We start from the raw sequence: 16,325 nt of genomic DNA, 5'->3' as shown, positions 1-16,325 counted from the left end.
GTGGCACGGGCATGAATAGCCCGTAAGTAGAGGCCCTTTTGAGCCATCTGTGGAGATCTGTGGAGGTGCGACTGCACCCTGCGTGACGGCAGATGTCTCCCGTGGATTATTATTCGCCTCTCTGCTGCTCATATGTTCGGGCAACACCTCACAGCTCTCCAAAGGTTGGCAGGAATATTAACTGGAAGTTGGGAAAGGTTTGAGTTCCATAATTAGTACTAAGAAGAGCTTTGCTTCTCTCATTATGCTAATGTGTTTGGAGCGGGCATATTATTGGGATAATCTACTCGCTACACACGCTACAAATTTTACAGATTGCAAGTGCCCAGCCCGAGGTTGGTTGGAGAATGTTCAACCTGAACGAGGTGAGAGAGTCTCTAACCTACCTCTCCCTCGCTCACAACGCTCTCACATCGCTCCCGGAGCTCTTCACCAAGCCTTGCCTCACACTCGCCAACCTTGACTTGTCTTACAATAACATCTCAGGTTAGTGCTCATCCTTCACACATATTTCCTCCTGGCCTCCTACCTGTGCTGCTCCAACATCATGAAGCGGTTCTCCAGCGTGGCACGGGCGACTTCGCGGGAGGCACTTCTAGTCCTATATATCTATTCTCTTATATGTGAGCGAAATTCATAAAATGAGCATATAGTTTTACGTGTTAATTGACAGTGGTATGTGTTTACAGAGGTGGAGGGTGGTTATTGAGAGTGGGATGTGTTTACAGAGGTGGAGGGTGGTTATTGAGAGTGGGATGTGTTTACAGAGGTGGAGGGTGGTTATTGAGAGTGGGATGTGTTTACAGAGGTGGAGGGTGGTTATTGAGAGTGGGATGTGTTTACAGAGGTGGAGGGTGGTTATTGAGAGTGGGATGTGTTTACAGAGGTGGAGGGTGGTTATTGACAGTGGTATGTGTTTACAGAGGTGGAGGGTAGTTATTGAGAGTGGTATGTGTTTTCAGAAGTGGAGGGTGGTTATTGACAGTGGTATGTGTTTACAGAGGTGGAGGGTGGTTATTGACAGTGGTATGTGTTTACAGAAGTGGAGGGTGGTTATTGACAGTGGTATGTGTTTACAGAGGTGGAGGGTGGTTATTGACAGTGGTATGTGTTTACAGAGGTGGAGGGTAGTTATTGAGAGTGGTATGTGTTTACAGAAGTGGAGGGTGGTTATTGACAGTGGTATGTGTTTACAGAGGTGGAGGGTGGTTATTGACAGTGGTATGTGTTTACAGAAGTGGAGGGTGGTTATTGACAGTGGTATGTGTTTACAGAGGTGGAGGGTGGTTATTGAGAGTGGGATGTGTTTACAGAGGTGGAGGGTGGTTATTGAGAGTGGGATGTGTTTACAGAGGTGGAGGGTGGTTATTGACAGTGGTATGTGTTTACAGAGGTGGAGGGTGGTTATTGAGAGTGGGATGTGTTTACAGAGGTGGAGGGTGGTTATTGAGAGTGGGATGTGTTTACAGAGTTGGAGGGTGGTTATTGAGAGTGGTATGTGTTTACAGAGGTGGAGGGTGGTTATTGACAGTGGTATGTGTTTACAGAGGTGGAGGGTGGTTATTGACAGTGGGATGTGTTTACAGAGGTGGAGGGTGGTTATTGACAGTGGTATATGTTTACAGAGGTGGAGGGTGGTTATTGACAGTGGGATGTGTTTACAGAGGTGGAGGGTGGTTATTGACAGTAGTATATGTTTACAGAGGTGGAGGGTGGTTATTGACAGTGGTATGTGTTTACAGAGGTGGAGGGTGGTTATTGAGAGTGGTATGTGTTTACAGAGGTGGAGGGTGGTTATTGACAGTGGGATGTGTTTACAGAGGTGGAGGGTGGTTATTGACAGTGGTATGTGTTTACAGAGGTGGAGGGTGGTTATTGAGAGTGGGATGTGTTTACAGAGGTGGAGGGTGGTTATTGAGAGTGGGATGTGTTTACAGAGTTGGAGGGTGGTTATTGAGAGTGGTATGTGTTTACAGAGGTGGAGGGTGGTTATTGACAGTGGTATATGTTTACAGAGGTGGAGGGTGGTTATTGACAGTGGGATGTGTTTACAGAGGTGGAGGGTGGTTATTGACAGTGGTATATGTTTACAGAGGTGGAGGGTGGTTATTGACAGTGGTATGTGTTTACAGAGGTGGAGGGTGGTTATTGAGAGTGGTATGTGTTTACAGAGGTGGAGGGTGGTTATTGACAGTGGGATGTGTTTACAGAGGTGGAGGGTGGTTATTGACAGTGGTATGTGTTTACAAAGGTGGAGGGTGGTTATTGAGAGTGGTATGTGTTTACAGAGGTGGAGGGTGGTTATTGAGAGTGGGATGTGTTTACAGAGGTGGAGGGTGGTTATTGAGAGTGGGATGTATTTACAGAGGTGGAGGGTGGTTATTGACAGTGGTATGTGTTTACAGAGGTGGAGGGTGGTTATTGAGAGTGGGATGTGTTTACAGAGGTGGAGGGTGGTTATTGACAGTGGTATGTGTTTACAGAGGTGGAGGGTGGTTATTGAGAGTGGTATGTGTTTACAGAGGTGGAGGGTGGTTATTGACAGTGGTACGTGTTTACAGAGGTGGAGGGTGGTTATTGACAGTGGTACGTGTTTACAGAGGTGGAGGGTGGTTATTGACAGTGGTATGTGTTTACAGAGGTGGAGGGTGGTTATTGACAGTGGTACGTGTTTACAGAGGTGGAGGGTGGTTATTGACAGTGGTATGTGTTTACAGAGGTGGAGGGTGGTTATTGACAGTGGTATGTGTTTACAGAGGTGGAGGGTGGTTATTGAGAGTGGTATGTGTTTACAGAGATGGAGGGTGGTTGGCTGAGAAACATGGCACGACTACACCAGCTTGACCTGAGCAACAACCTCCTCCAGTCCGTCTTGCCTCAGCATTTATCCTCCTCCATCATCTACATAAATCTCGCAGGTCAGTTCCAGCTTCTACAGATATAAATGACTGATACTGATTCATTTCATTGTGAATATGAAATATGATACTTAAGACATTCAGTTAATTTGCTCATTCTGCATTATATTTACATTATGACAGAGTACACGACGTTCACAGGGACTGTCTCTCTACCATATGTCAATGTTTCAATCCATCTATCTATTTATCTATCAACATATCCATTCATCTATCTATTTATCTGTCTACATACCCATCCATCTATTTATCCATCCATCTATTCGTCCATCTATCGGTTCAATCATCTATCAATCCATCTATCTGTCCAACTATGTGTCTATATATTTATCCATCTATCTATCTATCTGTCCAACTATGTATCTATATATTTATCCATCAATCTATCTATCTGTCCAACTATGTATCTATATATTTATCTATCTATCTATCTATCTATCTATCTATCTATCTATCTATCTATCTATCTATCTATCTATCTATCTATCTATCTATCTATCTATCCAACTATGTATCTATATATTTATTTATTTATATGGACCAATAGGAACAATCACTTCCATTCAATACCCATTGTTTCGTGTTCTGTCTTGTGTTGATGAAATTAATACCCTATTAATGCCACCTCACCCCATCCACCTCACTCAAATGTAGATATAAACAAATCGGAGATGTGTAAGTTCTATTCAGTTGTGTATGTAAAGTCTTTGAAAATGTAATAAGTTTTATGAAACGCGCTCAAGTGTCGCGTCAGACTAGAAATAAAAATGAATTTTGGAGAATTAATTTTTGAATTACCACCAACAGTGAAAAGAAATGTACGAAAGATAGAGAAAATTCGCGTTAGAATTATTAATCTTTCTTTTCCGGTCATATTTAATAATATATGTCTACAGGAAAGACTGCTACCAAAATATACTAATATTAAAACGCACGACCCAGCAGCAAGGAATCAAGCCTTCACGATAAAATATCGCCAGGATCTGATTCGTGATCAGATATACAAGGCGGAAAATGAAATCAAAGACAACAAAACGCAACTACATCATGCTACAAACGAATGGAGAAATAGGAACATCGACGAAAGTCTCCGTACCCGCATTGAACAACACCTCGACATCCTCACAGACCGACATCACCTCAGCACTGAAACAAGGATTATCAAGAAACTAACAACGTTATATGGAGGACCTATGGCAATTCCACGACCAAGAGATGGCTTCCTGAACCTTGCAGGAATTAACCTCACTGAGGACCAAATCACTCTCCTAAATCTGGGTATAAACTGTCATGTTATGTCCAGACCGAGTGAGATGGCCCGGAAAGTGGAGTTGGAAATCCTGTTGGACGACATATTCGACCTCGAGACACAAAAGAAGGTCACTACCAAAGACACCTTGCAAGCAGAACTTATTGCGGAAGGAGGAAAGAATCGAGGCAATTACAGAAGCACCATACTGTCCCCCGAGCTCAAAGCGGCAGCTAAAAGCCTTCGTGAGAACAAGGAGATAGTTGTCAGGAGAGGCGACAAGTCGCCAATATACGTCATTCTTAAAAAAGACGAATATCTGGCGAAAATGAACCTCATACTCTCTGACCAAACTAAATTCCAAAGGGTAACGAAGGACACTACAGCCGAATTAAAAGCAAAGGTCAACAAACTGATCGAAACTGTGAACGCCAAGAAATCCGGACTCCACCTGCCAAAGATTATTGGGGAATATAAACCTGGATATGCGTATGGAAATGTCAAGACACACAAGCCTGGAAACCCACTTCGGCCAATCATTAGCCAGATACCCACACCCACGTACAGACTGGCGAAGCGACTCAACGGCCTGCTGGCTCCTTATGTCCCTTGCGCCTTCAGCCTGAAGTCTCCAAAGGAATTTGTTGGCTTACTGCGGGGCACACGGGCCACAGGGATAAGAGCCTCATTGGACGTAGAATCACTGTTCACCAACGTACCTGTGGACGAGACAATCGGGATGATAGCCGACAGAGTGTATCGTGATCCAGCCTGTACTCCTCTTGACATACCAGAAAATATTCTAAGGAAACTACTCCAAGCTTGTACTAAAGAGGCACCCTTCTTGAGCCCGGATGGGCACATGTATAAGCAAGTAGATGGGGTCGCCATGGGTTCTCCCCTAGGTGTCCTGTTTGCAAACTTCTACATGGGTACCATCGAGCAAAAAGTCCTAGTCGACATGAACTTGAAACCGGCCATATACTGCAGGTATGTTGACGACATTTTTACACAGGTACCTGATGTCAGACATCTGCAGGAGCTGAAGGAGGCGTTTGAGCAGAATTCCGTGCTGCGTTTCACTTACGAGATGGAAAAGGATGGGAAGCTGCCCTTTCTAGATGTAACAGTCATGGAAAAGAGCGGAGGTTTCCACACTGCAGTCTACACTAAGGAAACGAACATAGGAATGTGCCTAAATGCCAACAGCGACTGCCCAGACAGGTACAAAAGGAGTGTTGTTAGCGCATATGTCGACCGTGCTCTCAGCCACAGCTCAGAATGGAAGCAAGTCGACGAAGAACTCTGTAGGGTAAGGCAGGTCCTAGTCAACAACGGCTTCTCCAATGGTTTCGTCGAAGACATCATAAGAAGGAAAGTGAAACGCCATGCAACCTCTGAAGAGACAACTAACACAACACCTATACCCCCTATTAGACTATTTTACAGGAACTTCTTTTCCACAGCTCATAAAACGGAGGAAAGGGTCCTGAAAGATATTGTTAATAGAAACGTTATCCCTACAGACAAAAATCAGAGGATACAACTGACGATTTACTATAAAACCAGAAAAACGGCCAGCCTACTCATGAGAAACTCTCCAGACACAAAGCAGAACGCTTTAAAAGAGACCAACGTCGTCTATGCCTTCAAATGCCCACTTGGGGACTGTAAGCTCCAAAAAACCCAGTATATAGGCAAGACAACAACATCTCTTTCTAGGCGTTTAACGATGCATAAGCAACAGGGCTCCATTAAGGAACATATAATCTCTTCCCACAACCAAACCATCGCCAGAGAAATCCTAGTAAACAACACAGAAATCATCGATAGATACAGCGATAGCAGGCGGCTTGACATTTGCGAGGCACTACACATTAAAAAGTCAACACCAGCAATCAACAGCCAATTAATGCACTACTATATTCTACCCACCTCAAGACTCCGCTCCAATATAGAAGCATCAAGAAATATGGACCAATAGGAACAATCACTTCCATTCAATACCCATTGTTTCGTGTTCTGTCTTGTGTTGATGAAATTAATACCCTATTAATGCCACCTCACTCAAATGTATATATAAACAAATCGGAGATGTGTAAGTTCTATTTAGTTGTGTATGTTAAGTCTTTGAAAATGTAATAAGTTTTATGAAACGCGCTCAAGTGTCGCGTCAGACTAGAAATAAAAATGAATTTTGGAGAATTAATTTTTGAATTACCACCAACAGTGAAAAGAAATGTACGAAAGATAGAGAAAATTCGTGTTAGAATTATTAATCTTACTTTTTCGGTCATATTTAATAATATATATATATATATATTAATTAGTATATATATATATATATATATATATATATATATATATATATATATATATATATATATATATATTAATTAGTATATTTTGGTAGCAGTCTTTCTTGTTGAATATGTTGTTGAATATGACAGAAAAGGTATGATTAATAATTCTAACACGAATCTTCTCAATATTTCTTATGTTTTTCTTCACTGTCGGTGGTAATAAAAATATCAATTCTCCGAAATTCATTTTTTAATTATCTGACGCCTGAACGCGTTTCGTAATTCGTATTACATTTTCAAAAATTTAATTTACATACAAATTCTTCGTACTTGTACTCTATTGAATGAGGTGATATGGTACAAAAGTTTTGGGTGAGGTGACAAACACAAGACAGAACCCGAAACAATGGATATAAATTGGATAAGTGAACATATGAATGGAAGTAACTGCAAAAGGCCCATTGGCCCATACTTCCTCTTGCTGCTTCCATATTAGTTCGGGGTCTTGAAGTAGGTAGAATATAGTTGTGCATTAATTGGCTGTTGATTGCTGGTGTTGACTTTTTGATGTGTAGTGCCTCGCTGATGTCAAGTCGCCTGCTATCGCTGTACCTATCGATGATTTCTGTGTTGTTTGTAAAGATTTCTCTGGTGATGGTCTGGTGTGAGAAGAGATATTGTGTTCCTTGATGGCTCCCTGTTGCTTATGCATTGTTAGTCGCCTGGAAAGAGACGCTGTCGTCTTGCCTATATACTGAGTTCTTTGGGGCTTACAGTCACCAAGTGGGCATTTAAAGGCATAGACGACGTTGGTCTCCTTTAAAGCGTTCTGCTTGGTACCTGGGGAGGTTTTCATGAGTCGATTGGACGTTTTAAAAAAAAAAAAAACTGCCAATCTACTCATGAAAAACTCCCAGACACCGAGCAGAATGCTTTGAAGGAGACCAACGACGTCTATTTTGCAGTTACTTCCATTCATATGTTCACTTATCCAATTTATATCCATTGTTTCGGGTTCTGTCTTGTGTTTGTCACCTCACCCAAAACTTTTAAATGCCCACTTGGGGACTGTAAGCCCCAAAGAACTCAGTATATAGGCAAGGGAACAACGTCTCTTTCCAGGCGACTAACAATGCATAAGCTACAGGGAGCGATCAAGGAACACATAATCTCTTCTCACAACCAGACCATCACCAGAGAAATCTTAACAAACAACACAGAAATCATCGATAGGTACAGCGATGGCAGGCGCCTTGACATCAGCGAAGCACTACACATCAAAAAGTCAACACCAGCAATCAACAGCCAATTAATGCACAACTATATTCTACCTACTTCAAGACGCCGAACCAATTTGGAAGCAGCAAGAGGAAAATGGGCCAATAGGCCTTCGGCAGTTACTTCCATTCATATGTTCACTTATCCAATTTATACCCATTGTTTCGTGTTCTGCCTTGTGTTTGTCACCTCACCAAAAACTTTTGTACCATATCACATCATCCAATACCTTGAGGAGCTTCCAGGGCTTAGCGTCCCCACGGCCCGGTCGTCGACTAGGCCTCCTGAACTTATAGAGTATAAGTACGAAGAATGTGTGTGTAAATTAAGTCTTTGAAAATGTAATACGAATTACGAAACGCATTCAGGCGTCAGACAATTAAAAAATGAATTTCGGAGAATAGATATTTTTATTACCACCGATAGTGAAAAAAATAAGAAATATTGAGAAGATTCGTGTTAGAATTATTAATCTTACTTTTTCGGTCATATTCAACCATATACACACACACACACACACACACACACATATATATATATATATATATATATATATATATATATATATATATATATATATATATATATATATATATATATATATATATATATATATATGTCGTACCTAATAGCCAGAACGCACTTCTCAGCCTACTATTCAAGGCCCGATTTGCCTAATAAGCCAAGTTTTCATGAATTAATGTTTTTTCGTCTACCTAACCTACCTAACCTAACCTAACCTAGCTTTTTTTGGCTACCTAACCTAACCTTACCTATAAATATAGGTTAGGTTAGGTTAGGTAGGGTTGGTTAGGTTCGGTCATATATCTACGTTAATTTTAACTCGAATAAAAAAAATTGACCTCATACATAGAGAAAAGGATTGCTTTATCATTTCATAAGAAAAAAATTATAGTAAATATATTAATTCAGGAAAACTTGGCTTATTAGGCAAATCGGGCCTGGAATAGTAGGCTGAGAAGTGAGTTCTGGCTACTAGGTACGACATATATATATATATATATATATATATATATATATATAAATATATATATGTCGTACCTAGTAGCCAGAACTCACTTCTCAGCCTACTATGCAAGGCCCGATTTGCCTAATAAGCCAAGTTTTCATGAATTAATGTTTTTTCGTCTACCTAACCTACCTAACCTAACCTAACCTAGCTTTTTTTGGCTACCTAACCTAACCTTACCTATATATATAGGTTAGGTTAGGTTAGGTAGGGTTGGTTAGGTTCGGTCATATATCTACGTTAATTTTAACTCCAATAAAAAAAAATTGACCTCATACATAGTGAAAAGGGTAGCTTTATCATTTCATAAGAAAAAAATTATAGAAAATATATTAATTCAGGAAAACTTGGCTTATTAGGCAAATCGGGCCTTGCATAGTAGGCTGAGAAGTGAGTTCTGGCTACTAGGTACGACATATATAAATATATATATATATGTCGTACCTAGTAGCCAGAACGCACTTCTCAGCCTACTATGCAAGGCCTGATTTGCCTAATAAGCCAAGTTTTCCTGAATTAATATATTTTCTCTAATTTTTTTCTTATGAAATGATAAAGCAACCTATTTCATTGTGTATGAAGTCAATTTTTTTTTTATTGGAGTTAAAATTAACGTAGATATATGGCCGAACCTAACCAACCCTACCTAACCTAACCTAACCTATCTTTATTGGTTAGGTTAGGTTAGGTAGCAGAAAAAGTTAGGTTAGGTTAGGTTAGGTAGGTTAGGTAGTCGAAAAACAATTAATTCATGAAAACTTGGCTTATTAGGCAAATCGGGCCTTGCATAGTAGGCTGAGAAGTGCGTTCTGGCTACTAGGTACGACATATATATATATATATATATATGTCGTACCTAATAGCCAGAACGCACTTCTCAGCCTACTATGCAAGGCCCGATTTGCCTAATAAGCCAAGTTTTCCTGAATTAATATATTTTCTCTAATTTTTTTCTTATGAAATGATAAAGCTACCCATTTCATTATGTATGAGGTCAATTTTTTGTTATTGGAGTTAAAATTAACGTAGATATATGACCGAACCTAACCAACCCTACCTAACCTAACCTAACCTATCTTTATAGGTTAGGTTAGGTTAGGTAGCAGAAAAAGTTAGGTTAGGTTAGGTTAGGTAGGTTAGGTAGTCGAAAAAACATTAATTCATGAAAACTTGGCTTATTAGGCAAATCGGGCCTTGCATAGTAGGCTGACAAGTGCGTTCTGGCTACTAGGTACGACATATATATATATATATATATATATATATATATATATATATATATATATATATATATATATATATATATATATATATATATATATATATTGGTGTATACTGGCAGCAGGTTTTCTTTCAAACATGTTTCATTGAATATGACCGCATATTCTGTATTTATTATTTTCTGGTTTAGGGCTTCTATCCCTCTAACTATTTTCTTAGCATCAGGGCTTAGTTGAAATAGGAGTTCTCCAAAACTCATTTTCATACTTTTGAGGTGAAGAAAAGAAGTGATTTACTATAGAGTGTATTACACTTATTTATATAATTTGCACAACGTTTCGAACCTCCATGGTTCATTCTCAAGTGAACAGATCTTACAATACTAGTTGATTTTATACCCGCACTGGGTCAGGTGATAATACAATAAAGGTGAAAACATGGGGGGATACATAAGGGATAAATGTGAGGTGAAACATAGAGGCTGCAGAAGGCTTATTGGCCCATACGAGGCATCTCCTATCTAAACACAAAGATTAATCCAGTGTAATTGGCCTATTATGTTGGACATTGTCTTCTGTGTTGGCATCGATATGTTCTTGTCTTGTCCTTACTCTCATGGTGGGTAGAGTAAATAGTTCCGTGATTTGGGTGTTCATGGTAGGTCGCTCTATTCTTATATGAATTGCCTCAAGAATTTGTAATCTTCTTGCATCTTGGGTTTTGTCTATTATGCAGGTATTCTTGTTCAACATTTCTCTTGTTAGAGTAATGTCATGGGCTTGTCTCAAGTGATTCCTAGGGGCACCAGATTGAAGATGGCATGTCAAACGCCTCGTCAGCTTGGTCGACGTCATACCCATGTACTTACATTGAAGGTTACATCCTTCGTGGGGGCAAGTGTACATGTATACAACGCTTGACTGCTGTAGAGGGTTCTCCGTCGGCTTCGGGCTGTTTTTGATAAGGAGTTCGGAAGTCTTCTTGGTTTTGTAGAATATTATCAGGTTTATGTTTTGATTAGGAGTAGTGCTTTTTACTCCTTTACGGATTATTTCTTTCATTATTCTTTCCTCTTTTATATGTTCACTGTGCATGGTTGACTTGTAATATAATTTTATTGGGGGTGTTGTGGTTTCTGTTCTAGGTTCTGAATTATACCAACGGTCCAAGTGTCTTCTTATAGCAGCGTTTATTTCCGCGTTGCTATATCCGTTGTTCACCAATACCTGAGTTACTCTTTCAAACTCTCTACTCACGTTGCTCCATTCAGAGCAGTGGGTAAGCGCTCGACGAATATAAGCATTGAGAACACTGGCTTTGTATCTTTGAATGCTTATCTCAATGCTTATATTCGTGGAGGAGAGTGGCTGTGTTGATGGCTTCAGGGTGGCCACTGCAAGATTCAGGAACTCTTAAAGCTCTTCTAAGGTCGTTGGTTGCTTCACATTCCAGAAGATAGTGAAATAATGTCTTTTCTGTGACAGTTTGGCAGAAGATGCACTCTCTCTGTCGGGGTTCACCAATCTCCCAGTTGCATCTGTAACCTAGACGTAGTCTATATAGCCTAACTGCTATTTCCCTGTGGATTCCTTTTGGGATATTTAACCTTTCTAATTTGGTTGCCTGAAGATACCATGTTGCAGATGGCGAACCTTCAGCTATTCTCTGGTGCAGGTCGGCTTTGTTGAGATGTGAGAGTTTTTTGGTGATGATGTTTTTTATGTTCTCTAGGCTGGGTTGAATTGTTTTATGTATCACTGGATGACGAGTTCCCAATTTAGCAATTTCATCAGCTTTCTCATTTAATGGGATTCCAACATGGGATGGGATCTAGTTTAAGGTTATGTTGAGTCCTTTGCGTTTAGCGACTGCTCCAAGATACAAAATGGTGGTAATTATTTCCACGTTATCTTTCCACTGTTTTTGTCCTAGTATTTGAAGTGCAGCTGTTGAGTCTGTGTGTATGATTGCATTTTGAGTGTTTTGTGCAATCACATATGCGAATGCCTGTTGTATGGCAAACAGCTCAGTTTGGGTTGATGATACTAGTCCTCCCAGTCTCCAATATGCCTGTACGCTGGCCGTGCAAAGAGCAGCGCCAGCACTCTCATATTCTGTGTCCACCGATCCGTCTGTGAAGATGTGGGTGGCTCCTGCTATGCTATACATTTGCTCTTCTATTATGCGCCTTAGGATTGTCGGATCATAGGCAGCCTTTTTCATTGGGAGACTTTCTATTACTATTTTGAAAGTAGGCTCTTCCCACGGTGCGGAAGGAGTGTAATTTGGGTGTGGATGATCACCCTCTCTATCAAGAATCATGCTTTTTAAATGTAGTCTGTTTAGGACTTTTCCTGCTCTTGCAGCCCAAGAGTTTCCATTATTTTGGCCTAGTCCAACCTCCAAGGCCTGCCGTACTGGGATTGGATCAAAACAAATAATTATCATACTGATAATTGTAGATGTCCTTTGTGATATTCTTTCTTGTAGAGAGGGCAAACCCGAAACAGTCTAAGAGTTTCAAGCCTGGTCCACATGGGGGCTCCCAGTGCGGCTCTCATAGCATTGTTTTGGGCAACTTCAAGCTTTCTCCACTGTTGGTGTGATAGATTTGTGAGTGCAGGTGCGGCATAATCGATCACTGATCTGACTGCCTGTACATAGTATGTGCGAAGGACTTGCAGAATGGCTCCTCCAGAGAGGGAGGTTAGCGACCTGAGGATTGCCGTCCGGGCCGCAGTTCGCTCTCTCAAGTAAGTGACCTCAGCATTAAAATTCATGTGTGTGTCCAGGATTATTCCTAGATATTGATAGGTGTCCACCCTTTCAATTGATTGACCCTGTACTGTGAGTTGGATGTTGGGCTTCGCTATTTTTATGGGCGTGGCCTTTGACTTTGAGGGGTTGAGTTTGATCCCAATCTGTTTTGCCTCTTTACTGATGCAGTCTAAGCATTTGGGTGCAAGGCGCGCCGCATCCCTTCCTTTTATGATGATGACAAAGTCGTCCGCGTAGTTTAGCAGCCTGCAGTGATGTGGGAGTTTCAACCTCATTATTCTTTCCATTAAACAGTTGAAGAGAAGAGGGCTGAGAATGCCTCCTTGCGGTATACCATTTTCATGTCTTTTGTACTCAGAGACTGTGCCATGAAGTTTTACTCCTGCTTCTCTGTTTATGAGACAGTTTTTGGTCCAGGAGAGCAGGTTGCCTCTGACCTCTTTGTCAATGAGGCAGCAGAGAATAGCTGGGGCGCTAGCCAGTTCAAAGACTTTTTCGAGGTCCAGGAATATCAGCATTCCTGGTCTGTCATTCAAGTGGGCTAACAGAGTTGTAATACATTCCACTGTGCCAACCCCTCTTCTATAGGCATACATATCATGGTGCAGTTTAGGGATTTTCCATTCCAGTCTGTTTAGTGCCATTCTGTCAGCCGTCTTGGCTGCACAGCTTTGGAGAGAGATGGGCCTGGGATTAGCTGGATCTTTGGGTTTTGGGATCGGCACTATGTCTGCTCTATTCCAAGCAGAAGGTCTAGTTTGAGAAGTCCAAGTTAAATTAATTAACCTTAGGTATGCAGCGTCTCCCTCTGGCCAGGTTTCTAATCATTTTATAGGTTATTTTGTCGGCTCCAGGGGATGTATCCTTGGAGTTTTTCTTAGCCCGATTGAGCTCATCCAGTGTGAAGGGGGCATTAGTGTCAGAGACTTCTTCACATGCTGTAAGGATTCTGTGCCACCTTTCTTCCTCTAGTCCGGTCTGTACTGCTTATACATCTGGTGGAAGTTGATTGCTGGCTGCTCTCTTTGCAAACCTGGTTGCCAGTACTTCGGCTTCCTGTTGAGGATCCTTGGGGTGTGGAGCTTTAGGTGTTTTATTTCCTTTGGCTCGGTGAATTTTCTGCCACATCTCTCCGAGAGAGGTGCGTTCATTCAGGTGTGAACACCATTCCAGCCACTTTTGTTCTTTTATTAGTCTGGTCTCTCGATGTACATGTTCCTTGACCTCACAAAGTAAGGTCCTGTTGCGGTCACTTGGCTGCTTTTTGTATAGCTTTCTTGTTCTGTTGAGTCTATGGTTGAGTTCTTTGACACGTTCGCAATAGTACCAATGATCTTTATGGTGTCCGGTGGACTGTTTTTTCAGTGGGATTGAGTGGTTGGCTGCACTTTGAATCACTTTGACAAATTCTTGTTTTGTTTGATTAATGTCTTCGGGAAGATCATAGTTTCTATGCCAATCTGAAATAAGGTTTTGAAATCGGTCCCAGTTTGCTAAAGCAAAGTTCCTGGCTTCAGATGGAGGCGGATGGGCACGATGTCGATGATGGGCACTGAAATCACTTCAAATTATTGTGTTTGAGGTGGTCACGACTCCAAATAACACCGAGAGATCCATTTCATCACGTGTAGACCTGTAAACATTAAACACTTCAAGTTTGCCGAGTCTTAGCACAATGGATACTCCCGTTACCTCTGTCCCTGCTCTACAATCGGGTGGGCTGGTTATGGGCTAGGAGATCAGGTCACATTTCACATAGATTGTCCATTCCCTGAATTGCCCGTTGACCCATGGATGGAAAAAGCCTCGAGATAGTCAGAGATTTTAGGTTCTAATCCGTCTCAAAGTAAGCTCTCCTGTGGTATCAGGATGTCTATGCCTTTTGTTGCAAGTGTTAAAATTTTGTGTGCAGCCCTTGCACATTCCATTGCTGGACCTTAAGTTCTTTAGGTTGTTGGAACTTGCTGATATTACCATGGAGTCTGATGAACACGCCATGGAAGTTGAAACTGGAGATGAGGATCTTGATGTACCTGAAACTGACTCATCAAGGTCGCTTTCAGAAATACTGGACTCTACCTGTTTTTAGGAGAATATTACCTGCCCTGTGTTCTTGAAGGTGAGGATATTGGTTTTTCAATTTTTTTGAACTAGTTCTCAATTATCTTTCGAGTCTCTGTGGTTTGCTTGATACCGTTTATCGCCAGCAAACGTTCGACCAGTTCCGTGACTAACGCCTTAAGCATTGGCCAGAGGGTGTCCAGTTGTGCGGGAACACTATTTACTGCTGTGCTGGTTTAGGGCCTGTTTGCTCTTTGGTCTTTATCAGTGGAAATTTTGACACTCTTGCCTTCATTGCCCTCAGTGTGCTTGCTGGATGCAATGGGCGGGCGACTACGTTAAACTACTTTCTTGTGCCCCCCCCCCCCCCAGCCATCCCTCTGTCCCGGACGGAGGCCTTCACACCCTCCACCATGGCCGATAATGGAGAGCCATGTGCTCCCTCTACCTGGTTTAATCTTGGTAAGCTCCACGCTGCTTTTGTGGGCACGGGAGCTGGTGTATATTTTGGTTGGGGCTTCGACTCTGCTGTAGGCGTGTTGGGGTTCATTTGAATCCTTTTAAGCCTTACAGAGCATTTTAAGGCCCAGGCGTGGTGTACCTTGAAACAATTTAGGCACTTAGATTGGATGAGCTGGCTTGCCTTGTGTTTATCAAGGCATATTTTCATGTCGTGGGGCTGGCTGGCGACTCCCACCTCTCACTGGGCGTTGGCAACCGTCCATGTGATGTCCAGATCTCTGACATCTGAGGGGCTCTGGGGTGTAAGGCCTGTGTTGGAACACGCCCCAAATACCAAGATCAAGCTTCTCCAGGATCTGTGCTCTTACTGTGAGAAGGAATAGTCAGGTATCCTGCTTCGTGGCTCTTCCCTGGTATCTTTCTGCTGACAGTACATAACTCAACTTTTCGAGATGAGTTAGGGCCATGTGCAAGGTATAGCGGAGGACAATGATTTTCCTTATTATGTCATCTGGCTTAAGTTCGTCATATTTCCTGTAATTTTTAAAAATCGTTACAGCTGTCTCGTCTTTGGGCCTCAGAATATATTCGCCTCTGAGGTTTGGCTTTGCTCTGATCTGGAGCTTGGGGACCTTGACCTATATCACGGTCCACTACAGTGGCGTACGAGGACTTACCTTCATCATGCTGCACCTTGAAGACTGGCAGTGCGGATTTTGTCTGGGTAAATGGAGTAGATGGGTAGGTAAAAAACTATGACTATGGTGTAGGTAAAAAACATCGGTAGACGCCTATGTTCTCGATAGGTTGTAATTGAGTGGTTCTTCCTGTTGGCTTTGGTCACAGGACGCCAATCGCTATCACTGTCAGAACTTGAACTGAAGAGATTCTTCCTTTTGTGATTGGGAGCAGCAACGTTGTTTCCCACACAAATCATCTGGTGGTTCATTCTATCGCCCGAATGCTGACTGTGGAGTGATGAGTCTGTCGTGTGAGGGTGATGCTCAAATGCGTCTGCACTGAAT

At 41.8% G+C, this 16,325-nt stretch overlaps 1 protein-coding gene across 1 annotated transcript in view; it reads left to right on the top strand.

Annotated features, from left to right (window-relative positions):
* The window catches only part of LOC123745285 (uncharacterized), a 145,880-nt gene that overhangs the window by 119,425 nt on the left and 10,130 nt on the right, over positions 1 to 16,325 (top strand). Inside the window, exons 4-5 of the mRNA XM_069300593.1 lie at positions 315 to 486; positions 2,796 to 2,918. Coding sequence (XP_069156694.1) covers positions 315 to 486; positions 2,796 to 2,918 — 295 coding nt within the window. The remainder of the gene's footprint in view (positions 1 to 314; positions 487 to 2,795; positions 2,919 to 16,325) is intronic.

Source organism: Procambarus clarkii, chromosome 44, assembly GCF_040958095.1.
Source record: "Procambarus clarkii isolate CNS0578487 chromosome 44, FALCON_Pclarkii_2.0, whole genome shotgun sequence".
In the NCBI taxonomy this organism is placed as follows: domain Eukaryota; kingdom Metazoa; phylum Arthropoda; class Malacostraca; order Decapoda; family Cambaridae; genus Procambarus; species Procambarus clarkii.
The sequence above is the reverse complement of the archived record's forward strand: the minus strand, read 5'-3'. Positions and strand labels throughout refer to the sequence as shown.